Here is a 26,507-nt window from a genome sequence, read left to right as displayed (position 1 = left end):
TCCCTCAAATCACTGTGCACACCATCAGCTGTCTGTGTGCTGAACTCCTCGCATCTGGACAACAATCACTTCAAAACAGTCTTTTCACTCTTTTTTTCTATTTCATTATATTGTTCTCAAATTCTAGTTGTTAATGGGGAAAGGGAGCCCACCCCTCATCCTTCTCTCGGCTCTGATTGGCTGAAAGTTTCCGAGCCCTGCTCCGATTGGAGATTGGCAAATCATCTCCTTCCCCCCCGCCCCCCGCGCAATCACTCCTTAGTCCACCGTCGTTGAATCTGACCGGCAATCTGTGGACACCTTAGTCAATTTCACAATGAGCCTCCTGGTCACTTTCATCTCGGCTGCTTTTCCCCTGGCTCTTAATCACAGCATCACTCTGGACTAGCGGGTGGAAGGAGGGAAATCCTGCTTTGCATCCTGACAACTTTTGCGGCGGAGGCCTGGGGAGATGGATGGCGGAGACATGCAGGCGTTAACTCCCCACGCACATTCCAGCATGGTGTCTGCTGGGGAAGGATTTACTCTAGTCTCTGGCATTTGATTCCTCCTTCTGCTTTACTGGGAGACGAAATCTCAAAGAAGATGCCTTTTGTGCTGTGGGCTCTTTGCCTTGGTGTCCTGGATACGGTCCTTTGCAGTTATTCAGAAGACCAGTGCAGCTGGAGGGGGAGGTACGAACTTCGGTCCTCAATTAAAAATAAGTAACCATTGGCAAGGATCGCCAGAGATCGCACTGTGCTAAATGTGCCCTATGGTGGGAAACTATCTGCTTTGTCCAGAAATTCAGATAACTTTCTGTTAATAATGCAGGCTCATATTCTCCAGCCCCATTGTCTTCAGTGGGAGTTGAAAAAAACGCTGGTGCAGCAGAGTTTAGGGTGTTTAGAAGCTAGTGGATGGGATAGTGCATGTTCTGGCTGAGTTGTTATAAGTATCAAGAGAGGGGGCCTGATTCTGTTCGCACTTATCCTGGTGTCAATCGGGAGTAAACCCACTGAAGTCAATGGTGTAAAGGAGAGGAGCTTTTAACCAGAAGTTTGCATTCTTCTTACTAACCTATGCCCAGGGAAATATTGAGTGTCCACTTTATGTTTGAGAAAAGGAAAATTTCAGTTCTTGTGGCTGCCATTTTTAGTTAATTGAGTTTAACTTTCACAGAGCCTCTGGGGAAAATAGATTGCTTTCCTCTAGGGAGGTGATGGTTTGGGTTCTGTCCTCCACCCCCCATTCCCCGACTGCTATCAGAAGGGGAAAGTATCTCCCTCAAAGCTAGCTAGCTGATGAAAGTTTACAAGGTTTTAACTTAAATCCAATCTGAGAGAACAACATCCATCCTCCCGAACCGTCTCTCTGTGAGGGGCAGCATCTTGTGTCCTACGGCAGAGGTTATGGTCTCTGCATCACATAAACCCTCCCGCTGCCTTACCCCAGCTTCTCTGTGCTCCGTAGTGGTGGGTTTTACTTGGTGTGATGATTGTTTTATTGCATCCTAGGGCTGCAGGCCTCTTATTGTTTCTTTGTAAGGTGGCAGGAGGGGAGAAAGGAGTAAAGAAGTGAAAGTGCTGGAGTTTTAGTTTTTCTCATCTTTATGGCATACCCCCTTTCAAGATCACAGCTGCCCCCTAGAATTAAACAGTGATCTTATTCCCTGCAATGTTACAGGGACAAGTGAGAGTTACAGACCTCTGCCACTTGAAGTTTCTTGATTCCCTGTCCTCTCCAACCTAACTGTTTTGCACTTCATAATAATATCAAGAGCGAACAATAAAATCGGATGCAGTAGTAGCTATTCCTTTCCAAATACACCATGCTGCCTGCTTACATAGGAAAAGAACTCAAGTGAAAGCCTCAAAATAAAAAGTCTCTGAGCAGCCTGCTTTAATACATGAGCCAAATTGCTCTTTGACATGATTTTTTTGAGAGGTTGCAGAACTCTCAGGCCAAGGAGCCATTTAAAACCACAAACATTGTTCAGATCTGAGAGCAAAGCAAGGTTTGTCAAGCAGTTGCTGTAAGAGCCCTGGGGCTTGAAACACCTTTTCATTGTGGGGTACAGTGCCTAGGACAGTGCCTAGGTCTGAGGCCTCCAAGCCATGCTGAAGTACCAATATGGAAGGAGGCTGGATCGCCATCCGTCTTGGATGGTTTAGACACAACAAATCCTGCAACTTGGTAGGGAGTTCAACTATCTGACCCTTTCGGTCTCTTTGAACCCTATGGTTCTATATGATGAGAGACAGCCTAACTGCTGTGAAATGCCTTTGCAGATAGAAAAGGAGTACTTGTGGCACCTTAGAGACTAACAAATTTATTTAAGCATAAGCTTTCGTGAGCTACAGCTCACTTCATCGGATGCATTCACTCTAAGGTGCCACAAGTACTTCTTTTCTTTTTGTGAATACAGACTAACATGGCTGCTACTCTGAAACCTGTCATTTTGTAGATAGGAGAGCCTAGACCTGCAGATGGCAGCACCATGGGCACTTCAATAAACATACCCAAGATAAAAGAAAAGGAGTACTTGTGGCACCTTAGAGACTAACAAATTTATCTGAGCATAAGCTTTCATGAGCTACAGCTCACTTCATCCGATGAAGTCTCTAAGGTGCCACAAGTACTCCTTTTCTTTTTGCGAATACAGACTAACACGGCTGCTACTCTGATACCCAAGATAGTTCAGTGGCAGCATCTGTTTCTCAGTGTTTTTGCCAATGTGCAGTTCTACAGATGAGTTAACTACAAAGAAGCAAAAACAGGTCCAGTGACTGTCACTGGTTCAATCTAGATTAAAGACCCATGCCCTTCCACCTCCTGCTGAGACTTTTGCTTGCTTACCAGTGTGATAGTGCAAAGAATGGAGAAGTACTCATATTATCACACTCTTACTGCTCCAAAAGCTTTGGAACTACTTTAGAAAAGTTTGGCTGTTGCTTTTACAGCAGAGATTTAACAGAATCAGTAGCCCTGAAAAGGTTTCTAAATAAATGACTTGGTCCCTCTTTTGGATCACGTGTGAATATTTAGTGAATGACTGAACTAGTTTTTCCTGCCAGGCTGTAACTCTGTAGATTTCACTGTTTTGTTATGAGGCCTGGTTACAGATTCATAATTTTGGGGGACCAACCTGGGCAGATATTTCTCTCCCTCCTTTCCCTGGTCAAAGACTCAACTTGTATTAGAATAGAACACTGAGGAAGACTTGCTGGCTAGTAGACTGCAAGCCCTACTAGCTTAATGTATGCACTTTCTCAAATGACACAGAGTTGGGCTGGGTCTGTACTTGGACGGGAGACCCCACTGAAAAAACCTAAAGATTATTCTTCTTTCTTAAGCCTCTTAGCACCTTTGAGATAAGACAGCAAACCAAGATCCTGGCCACTTGTTCTCATTAATGATCCCCTGGCATTCTTTGTCAGCGCTGTGTGTATGGACCAAATTCCAAAGCAGGTAATTAGCCTTCCAAAATCTTACCTATAGTTTAAATTGGATACAGCTACAGTTTTCTGCACTTCAACTAACAGCACACAGTCACACTATAGCTTATAGCAACTGTTGTGTTTCATATCAAAGGTATTTCAATACAGGTGTGAAGTGCTCCTTATATATCACTGCCTGCTTTGAGTTCTTTGGGTGGAAAGCACTATAGAACAACACAGTAGTTTTATATTATAATTTTTTTTGTTTAAAAAATACTCAGGAGGTAGACTGGATTGGACATTAAACTATGACTAAGAAGACCTGGTTCTATTCCTGTCTCTGCTACTTGGCAAGTCACATCCCTGCTCTGTGCCTTGGTTCCCCTCCAATCCTTTGCCTGTCTTCTCTACTGCAACCACTTTGGAGCAGAGATTGTATCTTGCTACATGCTTGCTATAATGGTCCCAGCTGGGTGCCCTATCCATTAGTACATGCTGCCTCTTAGAGCCTCCATTCTGTTCTCACATATGGGATTCTAATGTATCTTTATTTGCGTTACAGATAAAAAATGGTCTTGTGGGTCAGGAACGTGATTAGGAGCTGGGCTGCCTAGGCTGTGCTTCAGGCTCATGGTGTGACCTTGCACAAGTCTCTCTGTGTCTCACTTTAACCGTCTAACCCACCTCATCGTGGGGGAAGGGGGACCGATGATTAATTGCTTGATTGCTTAATGCACTTGGAGACCCTTAGCTAAAAAGGGCTATCAAACATCAAAGGAGAGATATAAAATACAATCCCGGAGCCTTAAAATTCTGCCTTCCCTGCAGGGGAATGTCGCTGAAGGACACTGAGTTCCTGCACCAAACGGTTGTTCCAGGCCCACAGGGAGGGGCTAGGTTAAGGCTTCAGGAGTAGCTATAGATTCTAAACGCCAGCATGGAGAAAAGTGGAGGCCATAGGCCATCCTCCAGGAAGGGGGACTCCCCTCTGCACTCTCTGTTGTTTATACTGTGCACACTCTGCGTGCCTAGAGATGTATACAAGGCAGCAGCATAGTAGAGCAGCAGGATTACTTTGCCCAGAGCAAGCATCTGCAGGCCTGCTGCTCAAATAAGTTTACTCTGAATGGCCTCAAATCTCTTCTTGCACAAGGAAAGCAGAGTAAATCCCATCTTGGACTCAGGAGAAAGCTGGGCTTTAATTTGTAAAAGACAACAGGCGGGCGCAGGGGCAAGCTGCCCCCACAACCTGTCCTCCCCTGAGAGCTCCCTCTGCCTTCGATGGACACCTCTTAGGAGTTTGCCCAGCTGTATGGGGCTCCAGCCTTCTCCGTCTTTTCTCAGCCAAACCCCTTGGGTTCACCTTTGAGTAAGGGGAATACTATACATTGCCATTTATTCTGGAAGGAAAGGCTCTGGTGCAGTAGCTGAGCTGGTTCTGTCAAGAGTCCCCCAGGCTCACTTTCCCTCCAACATGCCCACTATGGCCAACGCGAGGCATTCAAAAATTGTGAGTCAGGCACAAAAAAAAATCAGGATTTTTTTTTAAATAATAAATTTTGTGTTCTTTGCATTTGCCTTCTGGTTTCTGAGCCTTTAAGCTGTGCTCCCTTCATGTTTTCAAGCTTTGCTCTGCAGCCTCAAGAGATACAAATTTATTTGAGCATAAGCTTTCGTGAGCTACAGCTCACTTCATCGGATGCTGTAGCTCATGAAAGCTTATGCTCAAATAAATTTGTTAGTCTCTAAGGTGCCACAAGTACTCCTTTTCTTTTTGCGAATACAGACTAACACGGCTGCTACTCTGAAATCTGTCAAGAGATACAAACATCCCTTTTAAAAAAAAGAAAAGAAAACTGGGAGTCTCACATACTCACTTGGCTCCAGGAGCTGGGGTGCTAAGAAAATCCCTCAATATCACAAGAGTTGGCAGCAGGTCACTGAACATCACCATATGGCAACTATTAGGGCCCGGTGGACTCTTTATAATCTATCAGTCTGGTGGGCAAGAAATGAGTCAGTGATTAACCAGATGCTGCAGCGGGATCTAACCAGCTTTGTCATCGGACAGCTTTCAGACATGAACTATAGGGCAGACACAACTGATGCCACAAGAGGCTGTGGTAGAGTTGGTTCTTCAGCCTGATACCTCCCCTCTAGAGCCACACCCACCGTGGGAGGCATGTGTATGCCTGCCAGAGCCCTTGCTGAGCAGGGCCCCATGCAGACTCCCTGTACCGAGCTCCTGTCCTCTCAGTTAGGAAAGCAAAAGCCAGGAGACAACAAAAGTTCCTGAGTGGTGTCTGAGGCCTGGGATATTCAGAGATAAGACTAGATGATCTGGTGGCCACTTCTGCACCCAAACTTAATGATTATGACACAACCTCAGGCCAACAATGTCACAGAGGCCAGTGATTTGCAGGTACCCTCTAGAGCAGTGGTTCTTAACCTGGGGTGCATGCATCCCCTGGGGGTGTGAGATGCCCTTTCTGGGGGTGCGAGACATGCCAGATTTTTTCAGAAGGTAAATCATCGAAAAAAAAATTAAGCAAGGCAAGTAAGTACAAGTACTTTGTTTCATCAAACCTATGTATTTATTAACATTATACATTTAACGATTACTGTAATATACAAACAAAAATATATCTACGTTTAAAGAACTGACCTACTTCAATGATTTTTGATAAGGGGTGAGAGAACATATTTTGAGAACTAAAAGGGTGCAGGCTGCAGTAAAGGTTAAGAACCACTGCTCTAAAGGCACCTTGAACCAGGAGGTGCTTAACATCCACAAGTGAAATCTCTACAAGCTGCTGGGGCACAGTAGCTCAGACAATGAAGTTCAAGATATTAGCCCTCCCCAAAAAAACTGAGGGCCTCCCCTCAGAATCAGAGGCCAGGCTTGAAAATTCTGGCCATGGGAAGGAGGAGTTTGGTGGTGGCCAGGTAGCCAGAAAAAAGATAAAGTTTTAGGGAAAGAGGAGGATGTTCATCTCTTGGGAGAATCAGGCATAATTTGGATAAAGAAGAGCATGAGACGTCCAGGCCTGGAGCATGGTATGCCATGTATTCAAGCTTAGTGGTGTCTTTGGTTGGGAGATGCTGATATAATAGGCATTCCAAACCCATTGGGATAAGAGCAGCTTCATTTCCTGGAGCCTTTCCACCTCATAATGCTGCATCTTGGCAGGGGGTTAGACTAACTGACTCTTGCAGTCCCTGCTAGCCTAGGATTCTATGATTGTCATGCTGCTTCTGCAGTGAGGTAGAGAAGGGGGTCCCTAGCGCTGCATTTGCGTCTGAACTTCATCAAAGCATCAGGGTGTCCGGAGCCAAGATCTGGGCTCAGCACCCAGAGAAAAATGAGGAACAGCTAAGAGATTTGGATAGGGGTGGCGGATTTGGGGATCCAGGGTCTGATTCAGGTCCATCTCCACCTGGAACAGGTGATTTCCAAGCTGGACGCACAGTAATTGAGCAGGCCGCTCCACAAGGAAGGAGTGAGTAAGCATGAAGTCAGCCCAGAACTGGAGGAGGAAGACAAAAGGAGCAGTCAGGAGAGTGTTCAGCCTGACTCTTTGTTACAAGCCCACATTCTAGCTCCATCATGGAGTGCCCCAGTCATTAAAACCTACATCCTGCAAGGGAGTAAAGCGCTTACATCCCATTGATTTGAGTGGGAGTTAGGCATCTAACTTAAATACCTTAGAGGATCAGGGCCTAGTCCTACTCCCAAGGCTCTTGGGCAAGTGGAGTCAATGCTGGTAGCTGTGGTCATTGGATTCTAGTTTAATCTGCTGCATGGCGGGACCATTGGGAGCTGAAGTGGCCCTGGAGCATGCTGGGATAGAGAGCCTTGTGCCAATGGGCTAGTACAGTGGCTGCATGCAGCCCAATTAGCACACAGCTGTGGCCCAGTTCAGCTGTGTGCTAAAGTCTGCCTGCATGCCAGGGTCTGCCAGGTTCTTGGCATGGTGGGATCCGGGCTGCCCACCGTGTGGCGGGGTCAGGGTAAGGGCTGCCGGCCCGCCCCACGTGGTGGGAGTCCGGGGTTCAGGTTGCCGGCCAGCCCCGTGAAGTCAGGTGTCCGGGGCTGCCAGCTGGCCCCACAGGGTTGGGGCCTGGGCAGCTGCCTGGTCCCGCAAACTCAGGGGTCCAGGGCAGCTATGGGGCGGGGGTCCGAGATCAGGGCAACTGGCCAGCCCTGCACAGAGGGGGTCCAGAGTTGGGGAAGCCAGCCCGCCCCACGCAGCAGGGGTCTGGGGTTGGGGCAGGCGGCCGGCCCCATGAGCTCCAGGGTCTGGGGCAGCCAGCCGGCCCCAGTCCAGGGAAGCTGCATGGCAGGGGTCGGTCCAGGGCTGCCAAGCCGCCTCATGGGGTCCGGGGCAGCCGCGCGGCCCTGCAAGTGCCGAGGTTCAGGGCAGCCATGTGGTGGGGGTCTGGGGCAGACAGTCACCCAGCCCCACAAGCTTTGGGGTCCAGGGCAGACATGTGGAGGGAGTCCGGGGCAGCCACGTGATAAGGGTCTGGGGTGGGAAGCTGGCCGCACATGGCAGGGGTCCAGACTGCTGCTGCCCTGCCACCTGGCCCCGTGGCCCAGCTAACACATTTTGGGCCGCATATGCGGCCCACAGTGTGTTATAAGTTGAGAACCACTCGACTAGTAATATGGTAACATGCGTTTGTTCTCCCCTCGCAGTGGCCTATCCCAGGAATCAGGCAGCGTGGAGCAGATCTCTCTACACTGTGCTGAGGGCTCACTTGAGTGGCTGTACCCAGCCGGGGCTTTACGCCTCAGCCTCTCCCCCCGCCTCCCCATGAGCACTGCAGCCAAAGGGAAGAGCCCCAGGCAGGTCACCACCTGTATCAAGCCCTCCAGCACCTTCCGAGGAGCTCAGATCTATCTGGAGAGGAATGGGATTCTGGAGCTGCTGTTGTCTGAGACAGATGCCTCCCTCCGCCGCAGGGTGCGCTGCTTCAGCTGGCTGCCCCAGGAGAAAGTGGCACTGTTCCTTCAGTCTACCCTGCACCAGGACATCAGCCGTCGGATTGCTGCCTTCCGCTATGAGCTGCGGGGAGACTGGAACTCGCGCCTCTCACTGCCCTCCAGCAACCTCAGCATGGAAGGTAAATAGCCAGTGGCATGGTTCCACAGGATGCAAGTGTAACACTGACAGACTCTGGCCATTGGTGGGCGGGAAAAACCTGGGACCTCTGGAGCTAAATGCATGAGGCTCTACTGCATGAGCTAAAAGCCATATAGCCAAGTCTGTAAAGAAGACTCATTAATCTCTCTCTCTAAGTGGTCTTGGTGCCACGAGAGGGAACAGAACACCACACCCAGGAGGTGTGTGGTTACACCAGGACTATTAACCAATTCTGCTGCTAATCTGTATTGCCCTCCTGTCCTGTCCTGTGACTTTGCCAGTCTCCTCCCTCACTGGGCAAGGAGGGTGACATCCACCAAAGCCGTGCCCTCCTTACATGAGCTGCTGCTCCAGCAGGATGAGATTCCTTACTGCATTGTTCTACCAGGGCCAGCTAAAAATCTAGGCTTGGGCGCATCCTTTTAGAGAGGGAGGCTGGCTGGAGCAGGGCACAAGGACCCAGGACTCCTGGGTTCTATTTCTGATTCTGACACTGTGACTCACTGCGTAACCTTGGGCAAATTGCTTCACCTCTTTGTACTTCAGCTTCCCTCTCTGTAAGATCAGGGTACCACTGCTGATGTACTTCACAGGATAATTAGTTATTAACAGACCAGTCCTTGAGGCCTTACTTAGTTTGAATTCAGGCAAAATTCCCCTTGATTAATGAAGACAATGGGAAGTTTTTCTTGAGCCAGGGTGCCAGGATTGGGCCCATTATTGATAGCAATAGCAGGGCCCTGAGCCACGCAGCTGTTACACAGTAGGAGCACTTTGGTCAGTGGGAATCTTCTTGGGTTTTTTGCTGCTCCAGGCTGCAAAGAGGCACAGGCTGTAGGAGGTTCCAGCTACTGGCTGCTAAAGGACCCCCATGATGTGGGCCTCCTGTCAGGGACAGGGAGGGGATGGTAACCCAAGCTGGCCTCTTTTCCTGAGCGTGTTTAGAGAGCGAAGCCAGGAGCTGGAGGAGGCTCTCAAACATGTCCTGTCAACATGTTTAATCAGTGCCATCTCACCCCAAGGCTGAGCTAACGAAAGTCCACTCTGCGCCCCGTGAGGGACATCCCTGCCATTCAGCCACCCCAGAGATAAGGGGCTCTCTTGGTTGCCATGGCAACCCCGGGACTCTCCACATGGGAATGGCAAGGGTTGCTTTCTTGCAGCACCCTGTGAACCCTAAACACGGGATTAGTGTGACTAGTTTTTCAGGAGAGGGGATTTGGAAGGAAATAGCCTGGCCCTGCAGCAATGGTGCTCCTCCCCCCGCCTCTTCTTCCCAGCCATAGGAACACCTCTGATGGCAGCAGAGCTGGCCCCTGGGTCAGGGAAAGAGCACAAAGATCAGGAAGCTGTGGGCTGGGTGAATTAGCAGTATTTTGCCACAGAACTAGCATACCCCTTCCTGCCTGGAGAGCTGGTCTGTCCTAGTCAGGTTCATCATCCCATGTTAAAGGTATCATAACACCAATACCTGCCACAAGGGCTTGTTTGGGAACCTTGAGCCTAGAGACAACCTGAGCCTGTCTGTATAAGAGGACAGAAACCGACTGTTGAATACCAGGCACCTGGAACACCAGGAAAGTTCTCCTCCCACTCTGGGTTCTCAGATCGAAAGCTCAGTAGTGTTTGAACCAGGGAGGGACATACATGTGGTAGGGGTCATTCAGACCAAGGGAAACTTGGGTTCAAGCCAAATCCCTGACTCCATCTCTAGCCTATATCACAGAAGGGGAGCATGTCATTGCCTTCCTCCTCTGCCAGCTGTCAATCACTGTGTATTTCTGATTATTAAAGAACATTGGGGTTGGGGTAGAGGAAACATTTCCCCTTGGTGAGAAATAGCATTCATGGCCCTGTTCAGAATGTCCCAAGAATGGATAGGGCTGACCCTCTCTCCTAATGGCTGTTACCAGTTCAGTTTCTTACTTCCCAGTTGTACGGGTAGTAGAAGAGCCTCCTCCTCAAAGGGCACACGGTGGTCCCGTGAGTGTGCTCCGAGTCAGGGACTCTGTATTCTGTTCCCAGGGCAAGTCATTGAACTACGAAGTTTCCTGCTTTCTGCACTGGGGATGCCAACAATGAACTACCATGCAGGGGAGGGGCAAGGATACATGAATTGCTCTTTGTAAAGCGCTTTGAGGCCTTTAGATTGACAGATTAGGGGAAGGATAAACTGTCCTGGGAGGAAAGATGGTCTTGTGCTTAACACAGCACCCTGAGAGTCAGTTCAATTCCTGACTCTGCCACAGACTCCTCAGCTGACCTTGGGCAAGTCATTTAAGCACTTTGTTCCCCAGCTGTAAAGCAAGGGTGGACATGCTTGCTTTCTCCCTCTCCTTATCAATCCTGTCTGTTTAGCCTGTAACTGCTTTAGGTCAGGGCTGTCTCTTGCTATGTGTACATACAGCACCTAGCAGAATGAGGGGTCTGTGAACATAAGAATGGTCATATTGGGTCAGACCAAAGGTCCATCTAGCCCAGTATCCTGTCTTCCAACAATGGCCAATGTCAGGTGCCCCAGAGGGAATGGACAAAACAGGTAATCATCAAGTGATCCATCCCCTGTCACCATTTCCAGCTTCTGGCAAACAGAGGCTAGGGACATGATCCCTGACCCATCCTGGCTAATAGCCATTGATGGACCTATCCTCCATTAACTCTTCTAGTTCTTTTTTGAACCCTGTTATAGTCTTAGCCTTCACAACATCCTCTGGCAAGGAGTTCCACGGGTTTACTGTGCGTTGTGTGAAAAAATACTTCCTTTTGTTATAAATCTGCTGCCTATTAATTTCATTTGGTGACCCCTAGTTCTTGTGTTATGAGAAGGAGTAAATAACATGTCCTTCCTTACTTTCTCCACACCAGTCATGATTTTATAGACCTCTATCATATCCCCCCCAGTCATCTCTTTTCCAAGCTGAAAAGTCCCTGTCTTATTAATATTTTCTCATATGGCAGCAGCTCCATACCCCTAATAATTTTTATTGCTCTTTTCTGAACCTTTTCCATTTCCAGTGTATCTTTTTTGAGATGGGGCAATCATATCTGCATGCAGTATTCAAGATGTGGGCATACCATGGATTTATATAGAGGCAATATGATATTTTCTGTCTTATTATCTATCTCATTTGTAATGATTCCCAACATTCTGTTCACTTTTTTGACTGCTGCTGCACATTGAGTGGATGTTTTCAGAGAACTATCCACAACTCTCTTTCTTGAGTGTTAAAAGCTAATTTAGACCCCATCATTTTATATGTATGGTTGGGATTATGTTTTCTAATGTGCATTACTTTGCATTTATCAACATTGAATTTCACCTCCCATTTTGTTGCCCAGTCACCTGGTTTTGTGATATCTTTTTGTAGCTCTTTGCAGTCTGCTTGGGACTTAACTATTTTGAGTAGTTTTGTATCATCTGCAAATTTTGCCACCTCACTGTTTAGCCCTTTTTCCAGATAATTTATGAATATGTTGAATAGGACGGTTCCCAGCACAGACCCCTGATGGACACCACTATTTACCTCTCTCCATTCTGAAAACTGACCATTTATTCCTACCCTTTGTTTCCTATCTTTTAACCACTTACCAGTCCATGAGAGGACCTTCCCTCTCATCCCATGACAACTCTCTTTGGTGAGAGACCTTGACAAAGGCTTTCTGAAAATCTAAGCACACTATATCCACTGGATCCCCCTTGTCCAAATGCTTGTTGACCCCCTCAAAGAATTCTAGTATATTGGTGAGGCATGATTTCCCTTTACAAAAACCATGTTGACTCTTCTCCAACAAGTTACGTTCATCTATATGTCTGACCATTTTATTCTTTACTATAGTTTCAACCAGTTTGCCTGGTACTGAAGTCAGGCTTACCGGCCTGTAATTGCCAGGATAACCTCTGGAGCCCTTTTTAAAAATTGGCATCATATTAGCTATCCTCCAGTCATTTGGAATAGAGGCTGATTTAAATGATAGGTTAAAATCTACAGTTAGTAGGTCTGCAATTTCACATTTCAGAGTAGCAGCCGTGTTAGTCTGTATTTGCAAAAAGAAAAGGAGTATTTGTGGCACCTTAGAGACTAACAAATTTATTTGAGCATAAGCTTTTGTGAGCTACAGCTCACTTCATCGGATGCATTTACAAATGTATCCGATGAAGTGAGCTGTAGCTCACGAAAGCTTATGCTCAAATAAATTTGTTAGTCTCTAAGGTGCCACAAGTACTCCTTTTCTTTTTGCGAATTTCACATTTGAGTTCCTTCAGAACTCTTGGGTGAATACTAACTGGGCCTGATGACTTATTACTGTTTAGTTTATCAATTTGTTCCAAAACCTCTTCTAATAACACCTCAGTCTGGGACAGTTGCTCAGATTTGTCACCTAAAAAGAATGGCTCAGGTTTGGGAATCTCCCTCACATCCTCAGCCATGAAGACCTATACAAAGAATTCATTTAGGTTCTCCGTAATGGCCTTATCATCCTTGAGTGCTTCTTTAGCATCTCGATCGCCCAATGGCCCCACTGGGTTGTTTAGCAGGCTTCACTGTGACCCAGGGACCACTTGATGCCAACTAGCAGAGGTCACAGAGCAGATGCATAATAATACTATTATAAACTGGAGGTCAGGCAGGACCAAAACTTGTGTGTGTGGACCACCCAGCCTGCAACTCAGGTGTACACAGCTTGGAGCATCACCAGACAACCTGTACAGGAAAGATGCTGTCATACTGTAGGATGATGGGGCAGAACACATCAGCCTGTGAGTGTGTTTCTGGGGGCACTATGCCACAGAAATGAAGCAAGTGTACGAAGTTTTCCATGAGGAACATGATACACAGAAGCTATGTGGTCTAGTGACTTGAATTTAGGGCTAATAGTCAAGAATTTATCAGCTCAGCTCCTGCACTCTGCTGCCAATTCACTGTGTTGCTTTGGGCAAGTCACTTTACTCTCTTTGCTGCCAAATGGGATAATACTTCCCTGGGTCCTTGGGAAGGGAGATGCAAAGATAAATTAATGCTTGAGAAATATGAATGCTACATATTATTCCCCTTTTGGCTGAGTAGTGTGTGGCCCAAACAGGGTTAGCCCATGAGATCTGGCAAAGCTCAGAGAGGGTTATGAACAGCAGGGGCAGCCTGGCTCAAACAGATGTGCACCCCAGCTTAAGGATTCCTTTCAGTCTCTGCTCCAGAGTGTGAACTCCAGGGGCAGAGGGGTGGGCAATGGTGTCTTGACTTGTTTTTCTGGTTCCAGCGGCAGGTGCACCAATTCTGAAATGTGCTTTCTCTGGTCTCTTAACTCCTTATGCTCTCTGGAAGGGCAGTGGAGCAGTCTCAACAGTGCCTTACACCAGAGGTTCTCAGTCTTATTCTTTCTGAGGCCCCCACAACATGCTATAAAAACTCGACAGCCTACATGTGCCACAACAACTAGTTTTCTGCATATAAAAGCCAGGGCCAACATTAGGGGAAGCAAGCAGGGCCACACCACAGAGGACCCTGCTAAGGTAAGTTGCTCAGGCTTCAGCTTCAGCCTCAGGTGGTGGGACTTGGGGCCCCGGGCTTCAGTGCCATGCAGTAGGGCTTCAGCTTTCTGCCTTGAGCCCCAGCAAGTCTAATGCCAGCCCTGCTTGGCAGGCCCCCTGAAACCTGCTCACAGCTCCCCAGGGGGCCCTGGACCCCTGGTTGAGAACCACTGTCTTACACAGCCATTTGCTCAGTGGAGACTGCCCTGCACTATGGAGAAAGGAGGGGTTTTGCTGAGAGTGACCTTTGCCAGTGGTGGATTACCCTTGCCCAGGGGGCCCAGCCAATTGGGGTGCTCCGGAAAAATGAGCACCACAACAGAAATCCGCTATGGGGCGGCAGAAGCAGGAGCCCTGGCAGAAGCCATGGGGCAGGTAGGGGAAGCCCCAGCACCAAGACTCAGGTCCCCAGGAGCAGCACGGGGCGGTGGGGGAAGTCCCAGCACCTGGAGCCCTCACTGTAGCCCTGGGTCTCAAGTAGCTCTCACTCGCCGTTGTAGCCCTGGGCCTGTGGTGGGGGGACAGAGCTTCTCTGGTCTTGAGGCCGCAGTGGGGGCGGGAGGAAGGAGCGAACAGGGGGTAGGGGTGGGAATGGGGGCAAAGTGGGGGGGCAGAATGGGGTGGAACTGTGGGTGAAACGGGCAGGGCTGTGGGAGAAGGAGTGGAATGAGGCTGGGCCATGGGCGGGGCCCCAGTTCTGGCACCAGGGTTTCTCCACTTGCTCTGAACCAGGGTCCCAGGAGACCTTAAGCCGACTCTGCCTTTACATACCATGTGCAGAGCAGGGGTGGGCGGGAACGGGAGGATCTGTTGTCTCAGCGGAGCCTGGGGCAGTAAGGAAATGCGATGCAGTCTCCCAAACTGGTACTACACCAGAGATGGAAGTCAGCAGCTAGAGATCTGGGGAAAGGGAGCCAGGCTAGAATGGAAACCAATATGCCCAAACACTGATCCGTGTTATCACCTTTCTCTGGCAGAGTGGTTGTATTTTGACTGAAAGGTAAAGCTGGATTCTTGATCTAACTCTCACAGGTGTTGCATGTGTGAGCACAAGCTACAAAGTACAGAGCAAGGCAGGGAGAGCGCAGCTGCCAACTTCCAGCTGCCCAGGGGCAGGAATGAGACCTAAGAGAGGACAGTGTAGCTAAACAGCTCATTAGCATGATGAGGATCACACTTCAGCCCACATTTCCTTCAACACACTTGTTCTCAGCCCACAGAGGGCTCGATGCTCTGTCCCTCAGTGCAGAAGGTACTGTCCAGCACTGCTTATGTTCTGCATGCATAACCTCTGCCTGCAATGGCCCACGAGCCCCTTGCACATCCTGTGGAGCACCATGGAAGCACTTGGATACAGGATAGCAGCAACCCCCATTTGGTCTTCCCTTCTCCTGAGCAGTTCATTCCAATTCCTGACTCAGCCAGAGGGGTCACTGCAGAGCTCCCTCAGAGCTTTCCCCACAAATCCAGAAGCTCTGAACTTGACTCTGGGACCTTTGTATTTTCTCTGCAGAATTCACATCCTTTGTGCATGGTGCTATTGCAGGGGGAAGCTGCATTCCACCAGGCCAGCTTCCAAGTAGAGAGAGCCCCGAGAGGGCACTGGGCAGCAGAGCAACCCTTGTGAGAACAAAGGCAGAGCCCCAGGCACCCAATGGTCTGAGGAGGCCAGATGGGGATGCTGTGTGGCACCTGCAAACAAAAGGGATTAAGCCAGCATTCCTGCCTCGGGAATATCTGAGAAGGAAGCCTGGGACTTACTTCTAACACAATTTTTCTCTGTTTGAATGCTGCAGGGGCATGCCGGCCATGTAATAACACGGAGATCTTGATGGCCATTTGCACTAGTGACTTTGGTGAGTAGAGCTTTTGCCATTTCTGCATTTACTGTTGCCCTCTTCTGCTTCACATTCTCTTCCCCCAAGGGTTCTTTTTCCAGGAATCGGGGGTGTCTGACATCAGTGGATCCAAGAATTAAACACATAACAAAGAAAAATCCAGTCTCTGATGTCCCCATGATAAAGAGACATGCTAACCAGCACATAATACACAGTACTATTTACCACTGGCCTCTACTAGAGAGAATGAGAACAGCTCAGTTATGTTTCATAGGCCCTATGACAGCTAAGGAGATTCTTCCTTATCTCAAGTGGTAAGGAACTGTGCTGGTGGATTAAAAGGCCTTGAAATCTATTCCCCATCTTACCAAGGAGTTCTGGGAGATCTCTGGCAAGCACTAGAGCTGTGCAGAGTGCAACAATTTTATTCCAGGGCAGCTCTCAAGGTTCTGAACTTTATTTTTGTTCCACATTAGAACATTTCACACGTTTTAGCTAAACTGAATCATGTTGAAACATCTGTTTTTGGATGGAAAACATGAGCTTTTCAATCTGGGTCTCCTTCCCTCATCAGATGTGACCAGAGAGCCCTTGGCCAAAAAAGGCCTCGCCTATGAAAGCAGACTAAACTGATATGTTTCTGCAAAACGTTTCCGCTTTGACAAAATTGCATATTTCAGTCAAAGTCATTTGGTCAAAAATATTCCATCCCGCTCTAGTAAGCATTGGAATGAAAGCTGGAGTACTGTGTGGCCAGATTTGTTACTTAATGTACTCTGTGTTGAGTCTTTCATACCACTCCTGTTCCACAGTCTTCCCAGTGAAATAATTGGTGCAGAAATAAAAGACAGAGGAAGAGGGAGAAATTCAACAGCATAGGCAAAGCAGAAAAGCTCCTTCCCCTGCAGCACAGAAGCCAGGCACTTGAAATGGGAAGGAGGGGCCATCTTTTCATCCTCCCCAGCCCCTGCACGCACACACAGGGTTGGGCATAGTCCAGATCTGACAGAGCATGTGCATGGGAGCTATTCGCAGTGTGAACTTTCAATATGCTAAGCAAAACAAGGGGCATTTGGTGTGGAATCACAGAGAGCCCAGTGTGACAGCTTTACAACAGCAAACAAACCAGCCATTGCCCTTTGTTCCTGCCACTTAATTAGCTGATTCATAGCTGGCAGGCCAGGCCATGGCAGAGTTAGTACCATCAGCAGGTAGCCTGTGGTAAGTGCTGCCGACAGAGCTAAGCCAAGGCATTTGCTCCCAGGCTGTGACCATGCAGCCGAAAACAGCCTTGCTCCTATTTAAATGTCCACACATGGGTGTGCCACAGTGGACAGTTGCCAATTATTCCTGCACATGCTGTTAACCTCCCGATTTGCATCTCTAAACAGTAGAAGGAGGGTCAGGGGTCACTGGCTGTCCAGTCCAGAGTTGCCATGACAATGAAAAATTCAAACGTAAGAGCAAGGGATTTGCCATGCTAGATCAGATCATAAATCCAGTGGCCTGGCAGAGGCCAATACCTGCTGATTCAGGGAAGGCCAACCCCACTAGAATGCACCCAGCTAATTGTGCAGTATTACACAATTGTACAGTATTATATGTGCAGAGAGGGGAAAATCCCTTCCTGACCCTCACAGGTGATCAGTGCATGCACTGAAGCATGGGGCTTCATAACCTTTATCTCAGTACATAACTGTGAATGCTAGGAAATGCCCATGAGTATCCAGCCTATGTATTTGATTCAATGACCCCCCAGCAAAAGCACATTCCCCAGGTTGGCTGTCCTCTGTGTGAAGGGGGATTTTCTTTTATGTTCTCTCTAAACTTACCAGCCATTTCTTTCATGGAATGACATCCCAACTAGAACAGAGGGGGAGGGGTGGTGATGATCCCTTTAGAATACAGCACTTGACATGCATCATCTCCATTACAAGGGGATTAGCACAGGAGAACCCACTGAGCCCTGGTTTATACTAGACTTTTGGGGGGATGCAGCTCTAGCAGTGGTAGTAAGGATAAGAGCCCTGGCATGGATTGAGCATGGGTGTTTTTGCCACTGTCCCCTAGACTTACTCAAGTATCTCCCCTTCTTATTTTGGCCAGTGAACCTCAATTCTCTCCTGCAGCTCCCCCTGCACACAAAGCACTGGTAACTGGGCTCAGTGCAGGAATCCTTGGGAGAGGTTCTCTGGCCTGTGTTATGCAGGAGGCCAGACTTGATGCTCACAGTGGTCCCTTCTGGTCTTACAAATCTATAATGCACCTCCATTATGACCTGCAGTCCCTTCAACTATTCCAGCACCACATTCCCATGCAGAGCTGCCTGTGCGCTGAACATGTAAATACATCAGGCTTTGGGCCCAGGTCTCCAGAGATAAGAGGTTGGTGCAGTGACCCCCTGGATTGCCTGTGCCACCTGGACCTAGTCAGTTTTTACCAGATAGCTAAGTGTTCCCAGTTAGAGATGCAGAAGTCACAGCAGTGCAACAGTTCCCAGCTCTGGATCAGTGAGTAATTGTGTCTGTCCTACGACCTTTCCCCTTAGTCATTCGTGGCAACATCCGGACCGTCTCCAATGATGTTGAGATGCAGGAATCCGTCATCAGCGTGAGTGCCATGCGCATTCACCGGCAGAAATTCACTTTGTTCCAGCCTGCAGGCAAATCCAGCAAATCCATGGGCAGCATCCACACCCTGCTGCAGTGTGGAGTAAAACCAGGACCTGGCAGCTTCCTCTTCACGGGGTGGCTGCACTTTGGGGAGGCCTGGCTTACCTGTGCTCCTCGTTACAAAGACTTCCGGCGTATCTATGAGGATGCGCACCAGGCTCATGAGAACCCCTGCGAAGTCTCGCTGGACTGAATGATGAGGGCAGGGGCATTCAGCCTGACCCTTGGGAATGGGGATCACCAGCAGCAACAACTGCGCCACCAAGGGCTCACATCCACCAGCCTGGAGCTAGCAAGAGTTCTCCCCATCCCATACAGACCTGCAGTGGTCCCCATTCCTGCTTCACTTGCTCTGTGCTGAAGAGAGTTGTAAGGCACCTTCTGTGCTAACAGGAACCTGGCCCCTGGGGAGGAGATCCCCAGACTAATGATTAGGAGCGGGCACACACTGAATAACATAAAGGGAATTAGACCCTCCCCTTGTGGGGAACAGAAATACACACAGGACTGACTAATGGACAGCAGGACTTCTAGTAAACCCTCCCTTCAAGCAGCTTGAGGGGACAAAAAAATGCCAGTGAAATGACAGTCTCTCCACAGTTGCTAAGTCAATCCTTGCTATCCCAAGATTCATTGCCAGGTGAGTCCCAGCGCTGAGGGACTTTCTTGCTGTACTGTGATTGTTCAGACTAAACATGGGAGTGGGCTGAGCGTGTGGATCATCAGAACTGGAAACCAATGCATGAGCAACTCTGCTTCTCATTTTGCACTGAAACACACCCACCCGTCGCGGAAAAGGCTTTGGCAAAACCAGCCAATGGCATGGGAGCCTGTCTGTGAAAATCCTGCCTGAAGAGAGGCCATTCTAACTGTACCTGGTTTGACGCATAGAATATGATTCAGCAAAGTTCTTTAGCACATGCTGTCAGTCCCGTTGACTTCAAAGGGTCTAAGGCCTAGAGCCTCAAAGGTATTTAGGCATCTGTGTGCTTTGTAGAATTGGGGCCTTGTTGCCCTGACAAAGTTTGGTTCTGAAATAGCCCTGCTCCCTCTCCTTCCCCCAGAGCTTCACCCCTCCAGGGATGGGAGGAAGACCCAGGGAGTGGCAGCTACCATTTTTACATTCCATTTAGTATTTGTTTGGGTAGAAATGTGAAGACACTGCTTGGGAAAGTACACAGCATGGGAAAGTGGGGGATAGCTGAGCTATGGGGGAGCAGGGTTGGGGATATCCGCTGGATGGGCTCTTGAAAGGACATAAATTAATGGATCACAGCTAGAAGTTTGCCTATCCCTGGCTCTGAACTTGGCAGCCAAAAAGTTGCCCCATAGAGTCCTCACAGGTATCTTGTGTCTACTCTCATTGACACTTGGGGAGTGTTCCCTGGAGGGGCCCCAGCTTTACACTACAGTAGCAGAGCAGAATATGGGTATCAATCTGTACCTGCCAGGGGAGGAGGAAGCTTACCTGCTTTGGGTTTTGGGTGCTGGGGAAGTAGTTTCTATCTGCCAGAAAGGAAAGACATAAGCAGCCCTAAGACTTTGATTAAACCGTTATGTAAATGTATACACAAGCTCAGTGCTGCTCTTCAAGCTCCTGCCAGCGGAGCCCTCACTCAAAGCCCCATGCACAGACTTTGGCACCACCTCTCTCCACACATTTACCTCCACCCCTAAAACCTGGCATTTTCCTTGCCTTCAGCAACACCCAAAATGCAGAATCACCAAACAGCTTCTAGAACACTTTAAAGGAGAGGTGGGCCCAGGCTGAGATTGGCTCTAAACTTCCCCCGAGTTCTGCTTCAGATCCAGATCCAGGATTCTGGTTCTGGTGTTCCAGTCTGGTTTCATCTCTGCACTAAAGGAGCTGACACCATTTTAGCATCACTTTTTTGCTGTCTCTGGTCTGTGATCATCATCTACGGGCCTTGACAGGACAAGAGGGGTGGGAAGAACCTTTGTGAAATTCAGCCTGAAGTGGTGCAGAAGACAGTCCAGTATAACTCTTGTGTGTACAGCAGTGAACTCCCACCAGGGAAATTTTTTTAAATGAAGATTTGGGTAGACTGTAGTTTGAAGAAAAGGTTCCTGTATAATAGACCCCATAAACTAATGGCACCTGGCGGAGCCTGAGTGCATGGCGAAGATGTGACTGGAGAGCACAGGTTTGTCTTTCGGCAGCTTGTGTATTTCTGAGCGGATGGAATCTCGACACACTATATATATATATATATATATATATATATATATATACAGTATCGTCAACCATGTGTGTATTGAAGGAGATGGATTTGCAACATTGTGAGGAGTCCCTGTGGAGAATCTGTACATGCGGAACAGAGATTGCCATGCCATCCCAGATCACTGTGCTTCAGCCACCAGTGGTGGAAGTAGGCAGACAACAGCTGCGGATGGAAATATTCAGGCAGAAGCAAAGACCTTGGGAGGAGAGAGCAAGAAAGCAGAAGCCTTTCATTGGAGAACAGGAGATAGGACTAAGGATCAAGAGATTCAAAAGACTCTTCTCTTCTAGATCATTGCTTTACAAACAGTTGGAACTTGGACAACGGCAGAGAAAAATAATCTCTTGGTTTGATTATTGGGGTGTGTGGGAAGGAGATCTGGGTTTTCAGTTTTAAGCTGACACATCCACTTTGGAGTGCTCAGAAGCTGTAGAACAGAAATTTTGAGTTAAAGGGACAGGGCTGAGGGGAGTTTGGGACAAAGTCAGTCACACCAGTTAACTATCATCAAACTCCTAATTTCTGCTGCTAAAAACTGCTGCTAAAGCCCAGGAGCTTTAGATCTTGGCTACACTACAACTTCCAATTGAGTTTGTAACTCATTAGTGGCACAGCTGACTCTAACCATGGCTTGTGTCTACTTACACAACACTATTAACACTCATTTAGTAATCATGGCAGCTAACTAGGTAGTTTTGGCTCAGTTAGGATCTAGCCTGGAACATGGTTGGCTTCTTGTAACCAGTTTGTAACATGTTTTTGCTGTACAGGTGAACAGCCCAGCATGCTTTGGTCCCCCTGCTGCAGCATGTCCTCTACTCTAGACCCTGTTGAGGTGTCATGAGAGCTGCCCAGATTTTCCCACAATGCACTGCTACAAATCTAGGGTAGGTGTGAACACATAAACATCTGTAACATGGTTGCACTGTGAAAAAAATCTGCAGCACGGAGACATGTCTGTTGTAAAGGGTTAGATGAGACAGGTTACAACACCATTGTTTCACATGAAGTGTGGATGGGACCTGCGGCCAATGAGTGATGGTTCACATGATTCTGTCCCACTTCCTATCCAAAAATGATTATTTGGGAGAGGAGCGATATTTGACAATGGAGTGAGGACACCACATGTGCACTAAAAGTTATAATGATACCAAATTTGTGATTTTTTTTTAAAGACTAAACTTTTATGTGTAAAGCATTTTTTGTTTTGTTTTTTTAATTTGAAATCTTAATATAAAGTGCATCTCCACAGTTGTAAAACACTGCCTGGCACATTAGCTGTCGCCATTCTGTAGGGTGTAGTCAATGGCCGTGAGAATCTTTGTAATTGAGTTTGTACATATAATGTCTATTTACAAGGTAAGGAAGGAAGCCCTGATTCTGTGAAGTTTGTAACAATGAGATTTCTTCTTGTTGTGGTTTGAAATAAACAATTGTATTTGTCATCTGTGGTTTTGAAACACCATATAAAAAAAATGAGTATTTCTAGCAATTCTTGCGTCCGTGATTTTTTTCTGGGGACACTGGGTCAGGCTGTGTTCCTATCTCACTAGTTTTGAAACAAAATTGAGTTTGGGGAAAGTTAACAAAAACTAATAACTGAGATTTTTGTAAGAGCTTAACAAGTTATCTCCAGGTAGATAGCAGATAACAAGCTTAGCCCATGAAACACCGAGGAGAGGCATTGTGTGATCAGAACAAACTCAGTGCCAAATTCAGCCCTGGTGTATCTCTGTTTAACTCAGTAGCCTTGGTCCTCTGGTTTAACCTACCCTGATGCCAATGAACCTGTCTGCTCTGAACCAGAAAAGGAGTCAGGGAGTAGCTGTAGAGCAGCATTCAGACCTCCTGGGCATCCCAGTGACCTCTGTGTTGGTTTCATTGTATAGTGTAGGTAGGACCTTCACCTTGTTCCTGAAATATGCTACAGCCTTAGGCCTTAGCATGCTCTATGAACATTGCTTTGGTCATATCTACATTACAAACTCGAAATCACACTTTATACTAAGGTTCATTTAATAAAGGGTAAATAGACATTTTAATAAATAGTTGATGGTTACGGAGTCCAAGTTACTTATAACATGACCTGTTACTCTCTGTAACACCACCTTTTGATGTGCTTATAACCATCAATATCACAATACTATGCTGTAACATGCTTATATCTCTACCAATAATTTATTAACCCTTTATATACAGAAGGCTGCATTGTGGAGCTTTGTTATAACACAGGAATGCCCTGACCACCTGTGTAATAACATGGATTGCTTTGGCCCTTGTAGATTGAACCAACCATAGGAGAGTTTGGTTACAGGACTGGAACTGGTAGTGAGGGGGACTCGTAACCAGTGGTTACACTTGCAGAGATTCCAGCCACAGAGTGGCAGCTAAGTGCTGCTGTCCCCTTAGATCTGTTGTCTGTTGAAAGGAATGGTTCTGTATGAGAGGCTAGTGAAGTATATGGCCAGATACTTTGTCCCATGGCATAGGGCTACCATTCTCTTAATCATCAGGTCCCCTTATCCCTCCTGCAGGAGCATCTGCGTTGAAATTTCTGCCTTTTTAACACAAGGTATTGGCCAGGCCTTAAACCCAACAGAAGTGAAATGAGGGAGCAGGAAAATGACCTTGCCCCCTACATTTCTGATTCCTCCCCCCAACCCCTGCTCACACACACACACACACACTTCTAACAGGTCCCGCTGCCTGGCTGTGGAAAACACATTCTCTGGAAGTGAGCAGCATAAAGGGACAGCTTGGAATTAGGTTAATGATGGCAACTTAGCAGTGCAGAGAGCCAAGCTCACATTGCTGAAACAACTCTGGTGGAGGAAGGGTGGGCAAGAGGCTAGAGAGACTCCCATCAGAGGTGCTGTCAGGCCTAATTCTTGTCATACATCACAAACCACAAGGCCTCATTGTGCTGGGCTGTTAACCCCAATTTTCCCAGCGAAGCACAGAGATCACGTCTTGACACTTCCATGCTCCCAGATTTCTAGCCTTCCTTTGTCCTTTCCCAATCTTTTCTGTAAATGAATTCATACCCCTAGTTTTTGCTCTTTCGTTCTCTCCTTCCCATAACCGTCTCCCAAAGTAACTAGAAAAGGAGTACTTGTGGCACCTTAGAGACTAACAAATTTATTAGAGCATAAGCTTTCGTGAGCTACAGCTCACTTCATCGGATGCATCCGATGAAGTGAGCTGTAGCTCACGAAAGCTTATGCTCTAATAAATTTGTTAGTCTCTAAGGTGCCACAAGTACTCCTTTTCTTTTTGCGAATACAGACTAACACGGCTGCTACTCTGAAACCTCCCAAAGTAACTGTTTCCCTTGGACATGACTTGCTGGGCAGGGCGGGCAGGGGTGTCTGTGGAAGAACATGGTTGTCTGATAACACTCCCACTCCTCCTCTGCCCCTTTCAAGTTTTCCTTCTGGCTGCATCAACCCCCTTGACCCAGAGCTAAAAAAGCTGCAAGAGAGATTTGTAATGATTCTCAAACGCTTTGGCCTCCCCACATTCTCACTTGCTAGCACCAAACTTCCTGGACCATCAATTCTCTTAACTGGGGCTACAACCTGCTCCAAACTCTCTCACACAGATAGGCCAAGTCCACTGTCCCACAGCCATTCACACAAGGAAGGAATAAACAGAGGCTGCTTTACAGAGAGAGAGAAAACCAAATAATTCCCAAGCCTCCAACACACCACTCCCAGGATGGGGCAGAGGGGGCTCTGTGGGCAGGAGGGGCAGGGACACCCCCTCCTGGTGTCTGCTAATAGTTATTATCATCATTTGCTTTGTGGAACTGCCTAAGAACTCTATGGGGCCAGGTGTCACACAGCCAAGTAGCTAGTGCATTGCGGTATTACATGTGCCATACAATAGTCAGCAAATGCATGGAGCTGGTGAAAGGGACTGGGCCAACAGAAGTCCTCTAATAATCATCAGATCAGGTAAAGCATTGGCAGCAGCAGTATCCAGTTCCTGCGCTGTTGGCAACATGCCGCAGCCCTGACTATACACAGCAGGCTAATTTGCTCTCTGTGGCCCATTACTTCCTTGACCTCTCTGCTGAGAAACTACCATAGTAGGAGCCAACTAGTGCCACATGTGGAGGTGCTGATTGGGATGTGGACACCATGGGTCATATGCTCCAGTCCTCTGCTCAGCTCAGCATGCCAATGGGGGAATATGTGGCTTTAAGCCATTGTCTGCCAGGGCCTGCATGGTTCCTGATGCAAGTTGCCATAGGGCTGCTTTAGCTTAAGCTCTGGCTACAGTGGTCTTAGGGGTTGCCCAGCAGCCAAGACCATCTGGATTCAGGCCATCCCCCTCTCCATAGTACACGCCTACACTGGGAACTGCAAATATGAGCAGCATAAAGCCATTGTGACAACTCTAAATTGTCCATGGAGCCCCCTTAAGCTGAGGCTATTCCCCTCTGAGAAGGAGACTCTGTCCCCTTTACACTAACAGAGGCCAGAATCAGGGCCCCTGTGTACTGGGAACTGAACAGAAAGTGCCAAAACCATTTTGTACCAGGTCCAGCCCACAATCAGAAGGTGGCTTTGAATTGAGACCCAGGAGGTGAAAGATTGAATCTCACTAACAATTGGAAACCAAGTTTTATTCTATAGAAGTGACACTTCCGCTGTCTTCCATGGAGGCCAGAGAGAGATGTGCGTCTCTGGTAGGAAATAATTCAGGTGATTCAGGTGGTGCCTTTGGAGAAGGATGATCTGAGTTCTGGTCTCACTGCTAGCACCAAGTGGCTGTTGTGCAGCATAATGACAACACATAAGAAGTTCATCTAGGACTGCAGATTTGCAGGGGCCCCACCTTTCATCCATTAATCTCAAAACACTTTACAAACAGGAGTGAATGAAGCCCTGCACGGCAAGGTAAGTCTGTATTAGCCCCATTTTATATGTTGGGCAATTGATGTGACATGAATTGTCTGATGTCATAGAGTGAGTCAGTAGAAGAACCAGATAGAAAATCCAGAACTGTTGGCACCTAATCTCCAATTCTAAGCAGTAGACTAGACACACACCTGTGACACATGGCTAGAAAGGGTTAAACATCTTGCAGGCTGAATGACCCAAAGCCCACCTTTAAAGTCAGGTTAGAATGGTATACAAATGATAATTAGGGCCATTAATGCTAAATAGGCTAGAACTTTGAAATGCAAACCTATCCCTCCTCAGGCCCTTTGCTACCAGCACTCCCAGCTATCTTCCAGATACCACTGACTTCCTGAGGAAACTACAGTCCATTGGTGATCTTCCTGAAAACACCATCCTGGCCACTATGGATGTAGAAGCCCTCAATGCCAACATTCCACACAAAGATGGACTACAAGACGACAGGAAGAGTATCCCCAATAATGTCACGGCAAACGTGGTGGCTGAACTTTGTGACTTTGTCCTCACCCATAACTATTTCACATTTGGGGCCAATGTATACCTTCAAATCAGCTGCACGGTTTTGGGTACCTGCAAGGCCCCACAGTATGCCAACATTTTTATGGCTGACTTAGAACAACGCTTCCTCAGCTCTCATCCCCTAATGCCCCTACTCTACTTGTGCTACATTGATGACATCTTCATCATCTGAACTCATGGAAAAGAATCCCTTGAGGAATTCCACCATGATTTC

At 47.7% G+C, this 26,507-nt stretch overlaps 1 protein-coding gene across 1 annotated transcript; it reads left to right on the top strand.

Annotated features, from left to right (window-relative positions):
• The first annotated feature begins 240 nt into the window (after positions 1 to 240).
• METRN (meteorin, glial cell differentiation regulator) lies at positions 241 to 20,264 on the top strand. The gene is made up of 4 exons (XM_038418559.2): positions 241 to 674; positions 8,119 to 8,546; positions 15,890 to 15,949; positions 18,480 to 20,264. Exons 1-4 carry the CDS (start codon positions 586 to 588, stop codon positions 18,794 to 18,796), a joined length of 894 nt encoding a protein of 297 aa, XP_038274487.1. The 5' UTR covers positions 241 to 585; the 3' UTR covers positions 18,797 to 20,264.
• The last annotated feature ends 6,243 nt before the right edge of the window (positions 20,265 to 26,507 follow it).

Source organism: Dermochelys coriacea, chromosome 10 (assembly GCF_009764565.3).
Source record: "Dermochelys coriacea isolate rDerCor1 chromosome 10, rDerCor1.pri.v4, whole genome shotgun sequence".
In the NCBI taxonomy this organism is placed as follows: domain Eukaryota; kingdom Metazoa; phylum Chordata; order Testudines; family Dermochelyidae; genus Dermochelys; species Dermochelys coriacea.
Note: the sequence above shows the minus strand (reverse complement) of the source record. Positions and strands in the feature narration are given on the sequence as shown.

What these genes read in the sequence shown, in the direction of transcription:
- METRN (XM_038418559.2), top strand. Translation starts at nt 586, where the DNA reads ATGCCTTTTGTGCTGTGGGCTCTTTGCCTTGGTGTCCTGGATACGGTC. An exon ending in CAGTGCAGCTGGAGGGGGAG is followed by an intron (nt 675 to 8,118) that starts GTACGAACTTCG and finishes CTCCCCTCGCAG; the next exon opens with TGGCCTATCCCAGGAATCAG. An exon ending in CATTTGCACTAGTGACTTTG is followed by an intron (nt 15,950 to 18,479) that starts GTGAGTAGAGCT and finishes CTTTCCCCTTAG; the next exon opens with TCATTCGTGGCAACATCCGG.